Source organism: Drosophila subobscura, chromosome J, assembly GCF_008121235.1.
Source record: "Drosophila subobscura isolate 14011-0131.10 chromosome J, UCBerk_Dsub_1.0, whole genome shotgun sequence".
In the NCBI taxonomy this organism is placed as follows: domain Eukaryota; kingdom Metazoa; phylum Arthropoda; class Insecta; order Diptera; family Drosophilidae; genus Drosophila; species Drosophila subobscura.
Genome location: NC_048532.1, coordinates 2,823,289 through 2,837,335, shown reverse-complemented (window position 1 = coordinate 2,837,335; position 14,047 = coordinate 2,823,289). Strand labels below are relative to the sequence as shown.

General features: G+C 41.8%; 7 protein-coding genes across 7 annotated transcripts; 4 read left to right on the top strand and 3 right to left on the bottom strand.

The window, feature by feature from the left end:
• The first annotated feature begins 166 nt into the window (after positions 1 to 166).
• LOC117893920 (stress-associated endoplasmic reticulum protein 2) lies at positions 167 to 758 on the top strand. Its single transcript, XM_034800702.1, has 2 exons — positions 167 to 271; positions 597 to 758. The coding sequence occupies exons 1-2, from the start codon at positions 188 to 190 to the stop codon at positions 705 to 707; spliced, it is 195 nt and encodes a 64-aa protein (XP_034656593.1). The 5' UTR covers positions 167 to 187; the 3' UTR covers positions 708 to 758.
• A 1,361-nt stretch (positions 759 to 2,119) lies between these two features.
• On the top strand, positions 2,120 to 2,666 carry LOC117893101 (UPF0235 protein C15orf40 homolog). The gene has a single exon (XM_034799532.1). The coding sequence runs from the start codon at positions 2,204 to 2,206 to the stop codon at positions 2,621 to 2,623; it is 420 nt and encodes a 139-aa protein (XP_034655423.1). The 5' UTR covers positions 2,120 to 2,203; the 3' UTR covers positions 2,624 to 2,666.
• Positions 2,667 to 2,743: 77 nt separating this feature from the next.
• Positions 2,744 to 6,292, bottom strand: LOC117893099 (heat shock protein 83). Its single transcript, XM_034799531.1, has 2 exons — positions 6,140 to 6,292; positions 2,744 to 5,199 (listed from the first exon to the last, which is right to left on the bottom strand). Exon 2 carries the CDS (start codon positions 5,197 to 5,199, stop codon positions 3,046 to 3,048), a length of 2,154 nt encoding a protein of 717 aa, XP_034655422.1. The 5' UTR covers positions 6,140 to 6,292; the 3' UTR covers positions 2,744 to 3,045.
• Positions 6,293 to 9,033: 2,741 nt separating this feature from the next.
• LOC117893006 lies at positions 9,034 to 10,259 on the top strand. Its single transcript, XM_034799362.1, has one exon. It carries the CDS (start codon positions 9,091 to 9,093, stop codon positions 10,195 to 10,197), a length of 1,107 nt encoding a protein of 368 aa, XP_034655253.1. The 5' UTR covers positions 9,034 to 9,090; the 3' UTR covers positions 10,198 to 10,259.
• LOC117893008 lies at positions 10,258 to 10,753 on the bottom strand. The gene has a single exon (XM_034799364.1). It carries the CDS (start codon positions 10,710 to 10,712, stop codon positions 10,293 to 10,295), a length of 420 nt encoding a protein of 139 aa, XP_034655255.1. The 5' UTR covers positions 10,713 to 10,753; the 3' UTR covers positions 10,258 to 10,292.
• LOC117893011 (cell wall protein IFF6) lies at positions 10,304 to 13,207 on the top strand. The gene is made up of 5 exons (XM_034799366.1): positions 10,304 to 11,104; positions 11,164 to 11,379; positions 11,443 to 11,458; positions 12,056 to 12,998; positions 13,064 to 13,207. The coding sequence occupies exons 1-5, from the start codon at positions 11,081 to 11,083 to the stop codon at positions 13,182 to 13,184; spliced, it is 1,320 nt and encodes a 439-aa protein (XP_034655257.1). The 5' UTR covers positions 10,304 to 11,080; the 3' UTR covers positions 13,185 to 13,207.
• A 92-nt stretch (positions 13,208 to 13,299) lies between these two features.
• LOC117893009 lies at positions 13,300 to 13,823 on the bottom strand. The gene is made up of 3 exons (XM_034799365.1): positions 13,725 to 13,823; positions 13,505 to 13,644; positions 13,300 to 13,441 (listed from the first exon to the last, which is right to left on the bottom strand). Exons 1-3 carry the CDS (start codon positions 13,806 to 13,808, stop codon positions 13,315 to 13,317), a joined length of 351 nt encoding a protein of 116 aa, XP_034655256.1. The 5' UTR covers positions 13,809 to 13,823; the 3' UTR covers positions 13,300 to 13,314.
• Positions 13,824 to 14,047: the final 224 nt, after the last annotated feature.

Sequence of the window (14,047 nt, the reverse complement as noted above, 5' to 3'; positions counted from 1 at the left end):
TTTTTTGGAAAGGTAAGCTGGGCGTGCTGTGAATTGTTAGAAAAGTAATGAAAGATTTAAAATCTGAACAAAGGAATTTGAAGTGCGACAGAAAGAATATCAGTCAAGTCTCTAAACTGCAATTGAATGGAAAATAAATATATAACGCAACTCTTTTTTTTCGTAGCGCTTCACAACAACCGAGAAAATGGCTCCTCCACAGAGAATGCGCGTCGCCAACGAGAAGGCCAGCAAATATGTGACAATGCGTGGCAATGTACCGAAATCCTCGGTAAGTTCCAACTGATATAAACCTGCATCAAAGGTGCATGCGCCTGGCACGTACCTAGCGTGATGCATTCAATCATAAAAAGTGCCACGCCGTCATTGATTTTATTATTGCTTGCTGCTGCTGTGTGCGTGGGTCAGTGTGTGTGTGTGTGTGTGTGTGTGTGTGTTCGTGCGTGGAGGAAGCTGGTGTATGGGTAGCGAATGTTATCACTTCTTTGGGAGAAAGTGATTAGCTATTGCGTTTGTCAGCTCATACACCGGCCCTGCAATAATTGTACATATCTGAGATGCCTTGGCTAATTCTGATGTATTATTGGCATTTTCAGAAGGCGAAAGAGGGACAGTACCCCGTCGGACCCTGGCTCTTGGCGCTGTTCATCTTCGTTGTCTGCGGCTCGGCTATTTTCCAGATCATTCAGTCGATTCGCGCTGCGTAGACAGTTCCATGTGACAGACAGTAGAAATAAAAACAAAACTTCTTTCTGGAACTCCAGATCTAAATTCTATATCCTTCCCAAAAATCCTTTAATAGCTGAATTAAAATTATCCCCGGCAATATGTGCAACGTCCGCTGAGATGACCCCCAAAACTTGGCCTTCCACTTCATTTTATGTTTGCAATATGAAACTCTGTAAAGTCAAGTCCATTACACTTATTTTGTATTACTTTTAAGCTCACAAAACTAAACATGTGCATTCCTGCAACTCTCTCTGTACACTTACGAATTAACTGAACTATGGCTGATTGTGTGCTGGTGGCAGGCACAATTTGATTGACGATTGAACGCATTTCTAAGATGCTTCTCAACGCAGTTTTAAATAGTGCAAAGTGTTTAAGCGTGGTTTTCAAAAGTGAAGACGAATAGAGAGTAACTAAGAGTACATACATAATAATGATGAATAATATATGATAATTTTTTACCTAAGCTCTATGACTCAATTTTGGTAGGGGATTTTCAATCTCTTTTGATTTAGACTGTCCCCGCACATAGTCGCACACATGATCTCTAAAAGGATATCATTTGGTATTCCAAATTCTAGATCCGCGTGCGACTGGTAAGAATCAGAGTAATAAACGTGTACGTGAGCGGCAGAGCCTTTTCCTATGCACAATAGATAGGGCCGTGCCGAACCCTGATCTAATGCACGAATGGGTAAGAAACATTTTAGTCAAAAAAAATGTCGACAGCTATGAAAAGAAATTTTTAAAATTAATTAAATGAAAAGTTATAGATCCAAGATCCTTCCTCCATAAATATTTTGTTGATTTGTAGCAATTGTGTATTTACCATGAACAAATATTAAATTTTGTTTAAATCTTTTTTTTTTTTTTTTTATATTTAATCGCTACAGCGAAATTGGTTGGTCGCAGAGATGAGTCCGCATTGACCAGGTACTTCAGTTTTGTGTTGAATATTATAAAAAGTTACTGAAAATTTTGAACTCAAAAAAGAGTTGTTTGCCGAACGAACACTAGAATAGAATGAATGTGTTTAAATCTTTTTTTTTTTTTTTTTTGATATTTAATCGCTACTGCGAAATTGGTTGGTCGCAGAGATGAGTCCGCATTGACCAGGTACTTCAGTTTTGTGTTGAATATTATAAAAAAGTTACTGAAAATTTTGAACTCAAAAAAGAGTTGTTTGCCGAACGAACACTAGAAATAGAATGTGTTTAAATCTTATTTCTATACACTCCAATAAATGGGAGTCTTTAAGGTATAGGATCTGACTTATCAATCAGAGTATGATTTTCAACGGTATATTTTTTAAAAGCTGGTGAAATTTCGGTCTTTTATTTTGCCGATTATACGGTATAATATTTCGACAAGTCCGCGGTCACACTGATAAACAGCTGCTTGCAGTCGCCCACAATACAGTTTTGCAAAAATGATTTTAAATTAAATAATGTCCGGATAACATATTTAGAAGTCTATGCGGCGTTTAATTACCTCGGTCAATGCACACAAAATGTCGAAACAAAAGGGGAAAGCCAAGTCCGGCGTTGATAGTACCAACACAAAGCCGGCAGCAGCCCCGGCCAACGACAGTCCAGTCACCGTGAATAAAAGTGGAAATATATGCATTAAAATAGTTGCAAAACCGGGAGCCAAGCACAATGGCATCACGAACATTGATCTCGAAGGCGTTGGCGTCCAAATAGCCGCACCGCCCAGCGAAGGTGAAGCCAATGCAGAGTTGGTGAAATTTCTCTCCAAGGTTCTGGGGCTGCGCAAGAGCGACGTGGCTCTGGACAAGGGATCACGCTCCCGCAACAAGATCATACTGATCAGCAAGGGTGCATCGACAGTAGAGACCATTGAGCAGTTGCTTCGCAAGGAATGTGAATCGTAAAGCTAATCCAATAAATATATCCTCATTTATATGTATTTTAAAACACAATTTGTTTATTTGGTTTTATCATCGATCGATCTGGTCATCAAACCTTAAGATATATATTTCAATTCTAAAAACTAGAGCGTGTAGTCTTTAGATTATTTTTACATAAATTATGTGGACTCTAAATTAGAAATTCTTAAAACGACAACTGCTTCTGAAGTTAGTTTTGGGAACCTGGAGGATTCTATTCTGAACGCTAGTGAATGTGGGATGGATAAGCGTATAATTGCCGCATATAACGCGACAAATATGTTAATGAAAATTCAAAGTTAGCTCCTTTGTAAACATAAGCTATAAGCAGTCGAAACTTAGACAATTTTGTGTGTGTTGTGTGCTTGTGTGTGTGTGAATGTGTTTTGTTTGAGTAAGCGAATGGTTTAGTCGACCTCCTCCATATGGGAAGCATCCTCGGTGTCCTCGACCAGATTGGGGGCATCACCACCACTGTGGGCGTCCTCGGTGGTCATGGGCTCATCCTCATCAATGCCAAGACCCAGCTTGATCATACGGTAAATGCGGCTGGCATGAACCTGAGGGCTGTCCAGAGAGAATCCGGAAGACAGCAGCGAGGTCTCAAACAGAAGGATGACCAGATCCTTCACAGCCTTGTCGTTCTTGTCGGCATCGGCCTTCTGGCGCAGGGCCTCGACAATGGGATGGTCGGGATTGATTTCCAACTGCTTCTTGCCGGCCATGTAGCCCATGGTGGCTGTGTCGCGTAGAGCCTGGGCCTTCATGATACGCTCCATGTTGGCGGACCAGCCGAACTGCGAGGTGACGATGCAGCAGGGCGAATCCACGAGACGGTTCGAGACGACCACCTTCTCAACTTTGCTGTCCAGGATGGACTTCATCAGCTTGCAGAGACCCTCGAACTTGGCCTTATCTTCCTCACGCTTCTTCTTCTCGGCATCATCCTCTGGCAGCTCCAGACCCTCCTTGGTGACGGACACCAGCTGCTTTCCCTTGTACTCCTTCAAGTGCTGGATGACATACTCATCAATGGGCTCGGTCATGTAGACAACCTCAAAGCCTCGGGCCTTGACACGCTCAACGAAGGCAGAGTTGCTGACCTGGTCCTTGGACTCGCCAGTGATGAAGTAGACGTGCTTCTGGTTCTCCTTCATGCGGGACACATAGTCCGACAGGGAGCAGAAATCGTCACCAGAGGCCGAAGTGTGGAAGCGCAGAAAATCGGCGAGCTTGGCGCGGTTGTTGCTGTCCTCGTGGACACCCAGTTTCAAGTTCTTGCTGAACTGGTCGTAGAACTTTTTGTAGTTCTCCTTGTCCTCGGTGAGCTCCTCGATCAGCTCCATGGTCTTCTTCACCAGATTCTTGCGGATCACCTTCAGAACTTTGTTCTGCTGCAACATCTCACGGGAGATGTTCAGGGGCAGATCCTCAGAGTCGACCACTCCCTTGATAAAGTTCAAGTACTCGGGAATGAGATCCTCGCAGTTGTCCATGATGAACACGCGGCGCACGTACAGCTTGATGTTGTTGCGCTTCTTCTGGTTCTCAAAAAGATCGAAGGGGGTGCGACGGGGAATGAAGAGGAGTGCGCGGAACTCCAACTGACCCTCGACCGAGAAGTGCTTGACACACAGATGATCCTCCCAGTCGTTGGTCAGGGACTTGTAGAACTCGCCGTACTCCTCCTGGGAGATATCATCGGGGTTGCGGGTCCAGATTGGCTTGGTCTTGTTCAGCTCCTCGTCTTCAGTGTACTTCTCCTTGATGGTCTTCTTCTTCTTGCCATCCTTGTCCTTCTTGTCGGCATCCTCATCCTCGCCGACATCTTCGATCTTGGGCTCATCGGTGTCCATGTCCTTCTTGACCTCCTCATCCTTCTTCTCATCATCAGCCTCATCGTCGCTGACCTCCTTCTCGCGCTCCTTCTCCACCAGCAGTTTGATGGGATACCCAATGAACTGGGAGTGCTTGTTAACGATTTCCTTAATCTTGCTCTCCTCAAGGTAATCGGTCTGATCCTCCTTGATGTAGAGCACGATCTTTGTGCCGCGACCTAGGGGCTCTGAGTTGTCGGCCCTCACGGTGAACGAGCCGCCGGCGGACGACTCCCAGACGTACTGCTCATCATCGTTGTTCTTCGAGGTGACAGTAACACGGTCGGCAATCAGGTAGGCCGAGTAGAAGCCCACGCCGAATTGGCCAATCATGGAAATGTCAGCACCAGCCTGCAATGCCTCCATGAAAGCCTTGGTGCCGGACTTGGCGATGGTTCCCAAGTTGTTAACCAAGTCGGACTTGGTCATGCCAATACCGGTATCAATGATGGTCAGAGTACCAGCCGTCTTGTTGGGAATCAGCTTGATGTACAGCTCCTTTCCCGAGTCGAGCTTGCTGGGATCCGTCAGCGACTCATAGCGGATCTTGTCGAGGGCATCAGATGCGTTCGAAATCAATTCACGCAAGAAGATCTCCTTGTTCGAATAGAATGTGTTGATGATCAACGACATAAGCTGAGCAATCTCAGCCTGGAATGCGAAAGTCTCAGCTTCTTCGGGCATCTGGAAGAGCAAGAAAATACCATACCAGAATTAGTCACATTTCATTGCTTATGCAGCTGACTATTTTCGAGAAAAAGTGTTTCCACCAAATGCAAAAATGTTTTTACTTCAAAATGGCAGACGCCTCATTCTTTGTTCTCTTTCGCACACTAACACATACATTACAGCTGGCGAACACGCATACACACGCACGCATAGGGATGTACCCATTGTATGGGAAGTTTCTAGACTCATGGGGTTGTCCTCATCCCCGAAAAACCACTCTAATTGAAACTTTCTGGAAGAAAAACTCTCCTTGACGAAAAAGGTATTCTGTACATTTTGTATGGCACATTCATGTGTGGCTGTGGTCGAGTACATGTGCATTAGGAATCCCAGAATGCCAATGGAAACTTCTAGAACCAGAAGGAAACTAAGCCTCTCCGATGACACCTCTTAGATATTCGATTCATGCCCCAAGTTTGATTCACGTTTTTCGAATTTTCTCGATTGTGGCCATCCATGCCTGTATGTATGAGCTGCATGTGTGTGTATGCCTTGTGCAAAAGACTGAATTTAAATAAGAAAAAAAAGGCACGTGTGCCAAGAAAATTAATTTGTGCAAATGGTCAAACAGAATTGGTTGGGCATGGTTGAATGTCCGAAAACCGGTCTTCTAGAAAATTCGCACAGAGCACAAATTACTACCGGCATAATTTTTCAGTGTCCGTGTGTATGTTTGCATGTGTGCGAGACTTTGTTACTTTTTTACCGCTTGTGGTTATAATTTCGCGGAAAACAGGCGTTTACCGATTATAAGATCTTGCAAGGAATCTCAAACATTCTATTGATTTTCTGCATTTGGGTCAAGAACTTTTCAGCCGCCTACGCTCCGCGAGCACTGCACACCGCACATCTCTACGTTTTGTTAAGTAAATGCACTCTCATTACAACAGCTTACCTTGAATGTGTTTTATTTCACAGCAAAGAGATACAATTATATGTATTTTCACTTCGATTTGTGTAGAATAAATTCACTTTTACACTGCGCTCCGCAACGCACTTTTTTCACTGAACGAAAATTTTACTCGAGCCTGCTTTTATAGAAAATCAACCCCAAGCGTAGAATGTTCTAGACGTTTCTAGAGGCTACGAGAATCCAGGGCTGCTACTTCCGGTGCTCGCACAGAGTTGCTCCGAGGCTAGTGTGACCCTCAGAAATATACCAATCTCATTTTGAAAGTATACCGAAATAAAACTTATTCCTCGATATTGATGTTCGCTTCAACATTACCTGCTGGATAGGTCTCTAAGCCATTAAAAAATAGTTTTATCCCATTGTTGAATCACTTGTGCCCAAGATTGGCCACATTTCATGATTTTTTTCATTGGATATGCCTACAAAATAAGGTTCAGGCCAGAAAGGTCACAAAAAAAGCTTAAAACCCAGTACTCAGATTCGCTTATTTTTTCTGCGAAAGAAGGTGCCGTAAATTTCGGTTTGTACACAGTATGACCAAAGTGGGCAAGTTACATGCTCTCTAGGTACACTGTTTTGTGTTTCCTTACAACATGAAACCCGTCTAAAATGAAAATTTATTATGACACCGCATTAATGGATAATTAATGGATATAAGGAACCATACCGACCTTTTCTGATAGATTTCGGGAATTACATTTTTTATGAACTTTTTTTTAAGAGTTTTTAAAATCTGGTATTTTTTTTAAGGTTTTTTCAGAGGTAACGGTTTCTTTTTTCACACAACTTAAGTATCTTAAAATCTGTTTGTGAAGAACTTTGTTTTCCTGAAAAGCTGATTGATGCGGCTAAGACCTTTGTGGTTTAAGCCTACCGTCTGGGAAATATTAAGCTTTGAAATGCAAAAATATTGATTTTGTGAGGTATTTTTTACGAAATTTTGACTTTAAAAACTCAGGAAAAGTACAAAAAAAATTATACCCTGAGTTCTTTATTTTCTTTTTGTATAAAATATATATAAAAAAACTATGGTAGCCTGTCAGTATATCTGTACCTTATTGTTTTTAAAACCCAGTACTCGAAGAGTAAATACGGTATATTATATTTGTGTGGAAAAGTGGATGTACATATGTAACGCACAGAAGGAAGCGTTTCCGACCCCATATAGTATATATATTCTTGTTCAGCATCAATAGCCGAGTCGATATAGCCATGTCTGTCTGTCCGTTCGTCCGTCCGTCTGTCCGTTCTTATGAGCGCCAAGTACTCAGAGACCATAGGAAATAGGGCAACCAAGTTTGGCATCCAGACTTCGGTATGCTCACACTGTTACGCAAATTGCGAAAATCTGCTGTATCCACAAATTTGAAGATAAAAACAAAATAAAATATTTAGTAAAAATGCCATTCCGTAGAAAATATATTATATTAATAAATTTGTGTTATTATTATTATATTTATATATTAAGTATACAATTCGAAAAAGAAACCCTTTATATTACAGACTGGTACTGAATGAGAACCGGTTAGAAAAGTTGTGACGCGTACGAAGCGTCTCACAAACGTTCCTTTTTCCGTATTTTACATTTGGCATTTTAAATTTTTTCTAAATCTGTCATCTACATCACTTCTCACGCCAACACGATCTGTTAGCTACCTACTATGAAAAATAAAAATGAAATATGTACATATGTATGTACATACATACATACATACATACATAACTCAAATTTTCCGCGTACTTCTATCGATAGACAGAAGCAATCGATGTTAGGAAAAATGTTCAGCCTACCTTTTTATTATTTCTCTTACCAACACTTGTCTCGGTATATCGGTATATAAATATACCATTTATTGAATTTCATCGGTCTATTAAATTCCAATTTTAAGGTATGTATATTCAAAAATATAGGGTATCCAAACCCCCATACGCATGTTTTTTAAATGTCCCTTCAGGATTTTCTCTCGTCTCCGTAGGGATTTTTCTCTCTCGCTCTCTGGCGGGTTCTTTATCTCTCGCAAGATGGGAATTTTCATAGCAGCAATGAGTCTTTATTCTATTCCACTTACGTTTTTACCGTTGGCAACATCATTTGTATAGGCTACAAAATGGCAACAGGCTGCGAAAAGTGAGCAGCATGCTGCGAATACTAAGCAGCATTGTTCCCCAACATTTTTTATGGAATACGCAACATTTAGTACCCTTAGAGGGAAGGATGTCCTCGAATTGCGAAAATGCTGGAAATCTTTGCATCTAATCAATGAATAAACAAGTAAATCTGCGTTGGAGAGATATCTTAACAAATTTCGAATAGTATAGAAACATTGAGGCACTACTATGTTGAAGAGCTTTGAAAAAACAATTTTTATTTTAAATAATGGAAACAGGGTACACAAAGACACATACTACTGGGCGGCGTAGTGGTAGCGTTTATCTATTTCGTTGTTTTTCTAAACCTTTCAGCTAAATCGTTATTTTTGTAAACAATCCAATAAAAGAGGCAAGAAGAGTGGGCCAATCTTATGGCGAATGTATTGTACAATCGTAGAAAACTATATTTCCACGGCTGAGAGTCTTAGTTTGATGGCAATATTAAACAGAATATTAAAATCGAGTAAATATGTTATTGACCGAGACCGATTAACCTTCTGTTGACCAATGGGTGTTTAAGAGCAAACTAAGAACTAAACTAACTTAAAGATTTTTAACGCAGTTTAGCTGAATGAAACGGTGCCCATTCGAATTCATTCGTAAACAGGGGGGATGGGTGGCTACAATTAACATTTACAAGCAGTTTTATTTCGCCAATTTGGACAAAGTGCTTACCTATTTAAAAGGCGGGCGTTCAGGGTGTTAAGATTAAACACTCACTCGGAATGAGCCATTAAAAACCAAAACAAAACAAAAATTAATAATTGTATATCTACTGTACAATGGGCGGCACTCGTTGCACTTTTCGAGATTGCAAAGTCTCTTCAAACCGCAATCCGTCGATGCACTTCTTCAAGTTTCCCGTACGCGACCCGCAGCAGTTGGAAAAATGGCAACAAATTTGCGCTAATAAAGAGATTTTAAAAGTGTCTCAAGATAAGCTGGCCAACAGGGCTGTGTGCGCACGCCATTTTCGCATTGAATGCTTTATGAACTATAAAATGGACCGGCTCATTGCTAAGCAGACGCCGACATTGATGCGAGTGAACAAGGATCTCGCGTGGGACTTTGAATCTCTGGACGAGAACGGCGAACCAAGGCTTGTAAAATTGGCTTCTCCCACTTTGGCACATCTGAAGCCACCAGAGGGGTTCGAGTGTCCTCTAGGATATGATATGTCCGACGCTGCTGGAGACGTGATTAACTTGGATCAATTGGTAAATAAGAGATCCGCTGCAACCTTACCAGAGAGGGCAATCAAAAGGCGGATGGTGGATTGTACCAAGGAAAAGGAGCAGGAGCTGCACCAAATCAGTACTACAATTTCATCAGAAATGATTGACTTGCCTCGAAATGGATTGCAAACGCAAACAAAACCAATTTTTAGGAAAATAAGTTCACGTACAACAATTGAGAAACCTTCGATGGGCGCAGGGCAAAGTCAGGAAATGCCTATGGGCGAAGAAGAAACAATTCCAGAGGAAAGACAACTCCAGCTGGATTACAACAAACTGAAGTTTGAGGTGGAAAAGCTTTCAGAGGAGAACGCGTACTTGAAGCAACTGACGGCGTCCATGCCATCCGCCAGTGGAGTGTCACCATCCAACTCGTCGATAAGGATGACCAAGCCGCAGCTATACAACGGCATAAAAAAGTATCTGGGACCCACTTTGGCCGCTCTGGTGCGGATGGAAATGTTCGGAGGCTCCGAGGGTCGTACCTGGAAAGGTGACGAGCGGCGCTTTGCTGTTGAGCTGCTGCAGCTGGGCGAAAGTATCTACGAGCATTGCTGCGAGGAGTGGCGTTTTCGACTGCCGTCGCTTAGAACTGCACGCTCCTGGCTGGGTAGCAAAGAATCGGAAGATGTCGATGATTCAATCGATTTGTAGTCTTAATTATTGTTTAATTCATTAACTTTACCTTACTTTACTTTAATAATTAAAGTTAATTCCTAATTTGCGTGTATCTATCTACGTTCAATTATTTACAAGAGTACGATGGGTTTGTCCAAATGGCATATGATCGAATCATCTGTGGCCTTCTTCACGCATATCTCTTGGGTAGAGGCATCGCAGAAGTAGTCTGTAGGGCAGCTCCCGGTAACATTTGTAGGTTTGGTGGCGCCGAAGCAGAAGGCGAACGTGGAACGGGAGGTGCATGCAAAAGTGTAGTTGGGGGCACACTGGCCACAGCTATCCGTGTCGCCGCAACTGGCAGGAGTCTCGCTGCGCTGGAAGCAAATAATGGGCTGATCTGTGCAGACCAGGCCTTCAGTGCATGTGAAGGTCTCTGCGGTATTGGGACTGCTGCCGCCAAAGCAAAGATTGTACGATGTCTGATTTATGCAAGCTGCCCCATTTGACTGGCACACATCACAGGTAGACCAGATCAAAGTCCCCTGCATCGCCACGAGGACCAACTAAATGTTGAGACACAATAAGTCAAGTAATCTCCCTCATTAGGACCACCTGCACCTTGGAAACACTCACCAGAACAGCGCACTTGTACATCTTTTCGCCGTAACTTATCTTTTACGAATGGTCCACGCTGTAGGAAGACATCACATTTTTAGCACTTTCGTCAGCTCTGCCGAATATGCTTTATGGCGCCACGATTCATTTGGGGTCCGGTCCAGAACCTTGAGCGTATATCTCTCTTATCTTTATGTAAGCAAACCACTCCCACTGCTAAGCCAAGACTGCCTCCTATAAAATGAATTGGCAGAAGATCTACCCTCGATCACAAGAAACTAGAGCTTCGCGCTAAACAGACATGCGTGCAAATATTATTTTAAAAGTGGGTAAAGTAAAAGTAAATAGTAAACGTCAATTTCACACATTTCTTTTCCATTCTAGCTCGTTCTGTTCCTCCCGTTTCTCAAAACGGCCCTCGGTCAATCCCCTAGCTGCTCAAATTGTGCACTCACCAATGGAAGGAATGTGTGCCTCGACGAGACCAGCTATGGATTCTGCTTTAACCAGGAATCGGTCGTTGAAAACACAATCACTGCGTGTCCAGAGGGGTATTTTTGCACATTGGATAACATTTGTTCACCCGCGGAAACGTCCTCAGTGAGTGTTCCGATTTCCGCCATATGGTTCATTGACAATTTTCTCATTGAATTGAATTTGCAGCCTTCTTGTGTACCTGGTGATACGACATCTACAACATCGGATGTAGCAACAGGTTTGCAGATAGCCGAAAATCCAATCTCTTATGTATCTCTTATGTATTTTTTTTTTTTGTCAGATTCATCTTCCCCGACCACTACAGATTCATCAACAGAATCGTCCACTTTAACGACAGATTTATCAACCGAATCTTCCACTTTAACGACTGATTCATCAACTGAATCTTCCCCTACCACTACAGATTCGTCCACTGAATCTTCAACTGTAACCACAGATACTTCAACAGAAACTTCTACATTAACCACGGATACATCCACAGAACCGTCCACTTTAACGACAGATTTATCAAGCGAATCTTCCACTTTAACGACTGATTCATCAACTGAATCTTCCCCTACCACTACAGATTCGTCCACTGAATCTTCAACTGTAACCACAGATACTTCAACAGAAACTTCTACATTAACCACGGATACATCCACAGAACCGTCCACTTTAACGACAGATTTATCAAGCGAATCTTCCACTTTAACGACTGATTCATCAACTGAATCTTCCCCTATTACTACAGATTCATCAACAGAATCTTCCACATTAAGCACGGATCCATCCACAGAATCCTCCACTTTAACGACGGACTTAACAACTGAATCTTCCACTTTAACGACAGATTTATCAACCGAATCTTCCACTTTAACGACTGATTCATCAACTGAATCTTCCCCTACCACTACAGATTCGTCCACTGAATCTTCAACTGTAACCACAGATACTTCAACAGAAACTTCCACATTAACCACGGATACATCCACAGAATCGTCCACTTTAACGACAGATTTGTCTACCGAATCTTCCCCTTTAACGACTGATTCATCAACTGAATCTTCCCCTATTACTACAGATTCATCAACTGAATCTTCCCCTATTACTACAGATTCATCAACAGAATCTTCCACATTAAGCACGGATCCATCCACAGAATCCTCCACTTTAACGACAGATTTATCAACTGAATCTTCCACTTTAACGACAGATTTATCAACCGAATCTTCCACTTTAACGACTGATTCATCAACTGAATCTTCCCCTACCACTACAGATTCGTCCACTGAATCTTCAACTGTAACCACAGATACTTCAACAGAATCTTCCACATTAACCACGGATACATCCACAGAATCGTCCACTTTAACGACAGATTTATCAACCGAATCTTCCACTTTAACGACTGATTCATCAACTGAATCTTCCCCTTTTACTACAGATTCATCAACAGAATCTTCCACATTAACCACGGATCCATCCACAGAATCCTCCACTTTAACGACGGACTTAACAACTGAATCTTCCACTTTAACGACAGATTCATCAACTGAATCTTCCACTTTAACGACTGATTCATCAACTGAATCTTCCCCTACCACAACAGATTCATCAACGGAATCAACACCAGTAACCACAGAATCAAGCACGGTATCTCCACTAAATGCTGATGTTTATTGTTCTAAGTTACGACAAAAAGGATACTTTCGGGTGGAGAGTGATTTAACCTGCAGACAGTGAGTCTAGATTGTTGATTTCGCGTTAAATAGGAATTATTCATGTACGAATTTTAAAATTCCAGGTACGTGTACTGCTATAAATTGAGCTTAGATTACCTGGGTTGGCTATACTATTGCAACACAAATGAATTTTACAATTCTGATACACAATCTTGTCAGACCGAACGGCCCGCGAGTTGCTGAATAAGATACCATTAAAGAAACAAATTGTCTTGTTGTTGAAGAACCAATGTGATTATGGCACAGAATATTATTTATTGTTTTGGGGAACCTGATCCATATTGTTTAATAAAATGGAGAAGCTTCGGCGCTTCTATATACATCCCTCTGCCTTTATGGCAGTGCAGAGCCGTAAAGTCGAATCAAAGTATGGGGTATTTGCCTTACATGAAAAGATCACCGCAGTAGCTCCTCCATTTGACACATAGCAAAAGACGTAGCTGCATGTAAAATACAAGATGAATTAATTAATTCGCAAAGGTAAAGAAAATATCACTGCTTACCTGCCGCAAGTGGGATCGTTTTGATTTTCAAATATAGCCGATTTAGTCACTTCCAGGCAGGTCTTTTCAGCACTCCATTCCGGTGTGCTTTGGTCATCTAATTCGGGTGCTGGGTGTGCAGCCAAGTGTTGCACAAGTAACTGCAATTTTAAATTTCTAAAATATGTCAGATGTACATACGTATGTATATCCCCAGGCGGATCTTCTGCTAAGTAGTCACCAGTGATATAATAATTTTCGTCCACATGATGATCTTTTTCCTAACGCTCCACTTTGAAGTTTGGAAACGTTGAAGGCCACTCATGGGTCTTTAAGTCCGAAAATCGTAATCTATATACTTTTTTATCTCTCTTCCTACCAAGGTACAGTGATAAACTTTTATGGCGGACTTATTTTGGTTTCATATTTAATGCTATAATGCCAAGCGTAATGAGAATACTTGCAAGAGGGACAATCAGTATTTTCGCTGGAAATGGGGTATGCAATAAAGCCTTTTCATGAAACTCAGTAAATAAATTAATACCCAAACGGGTACTCAAAATA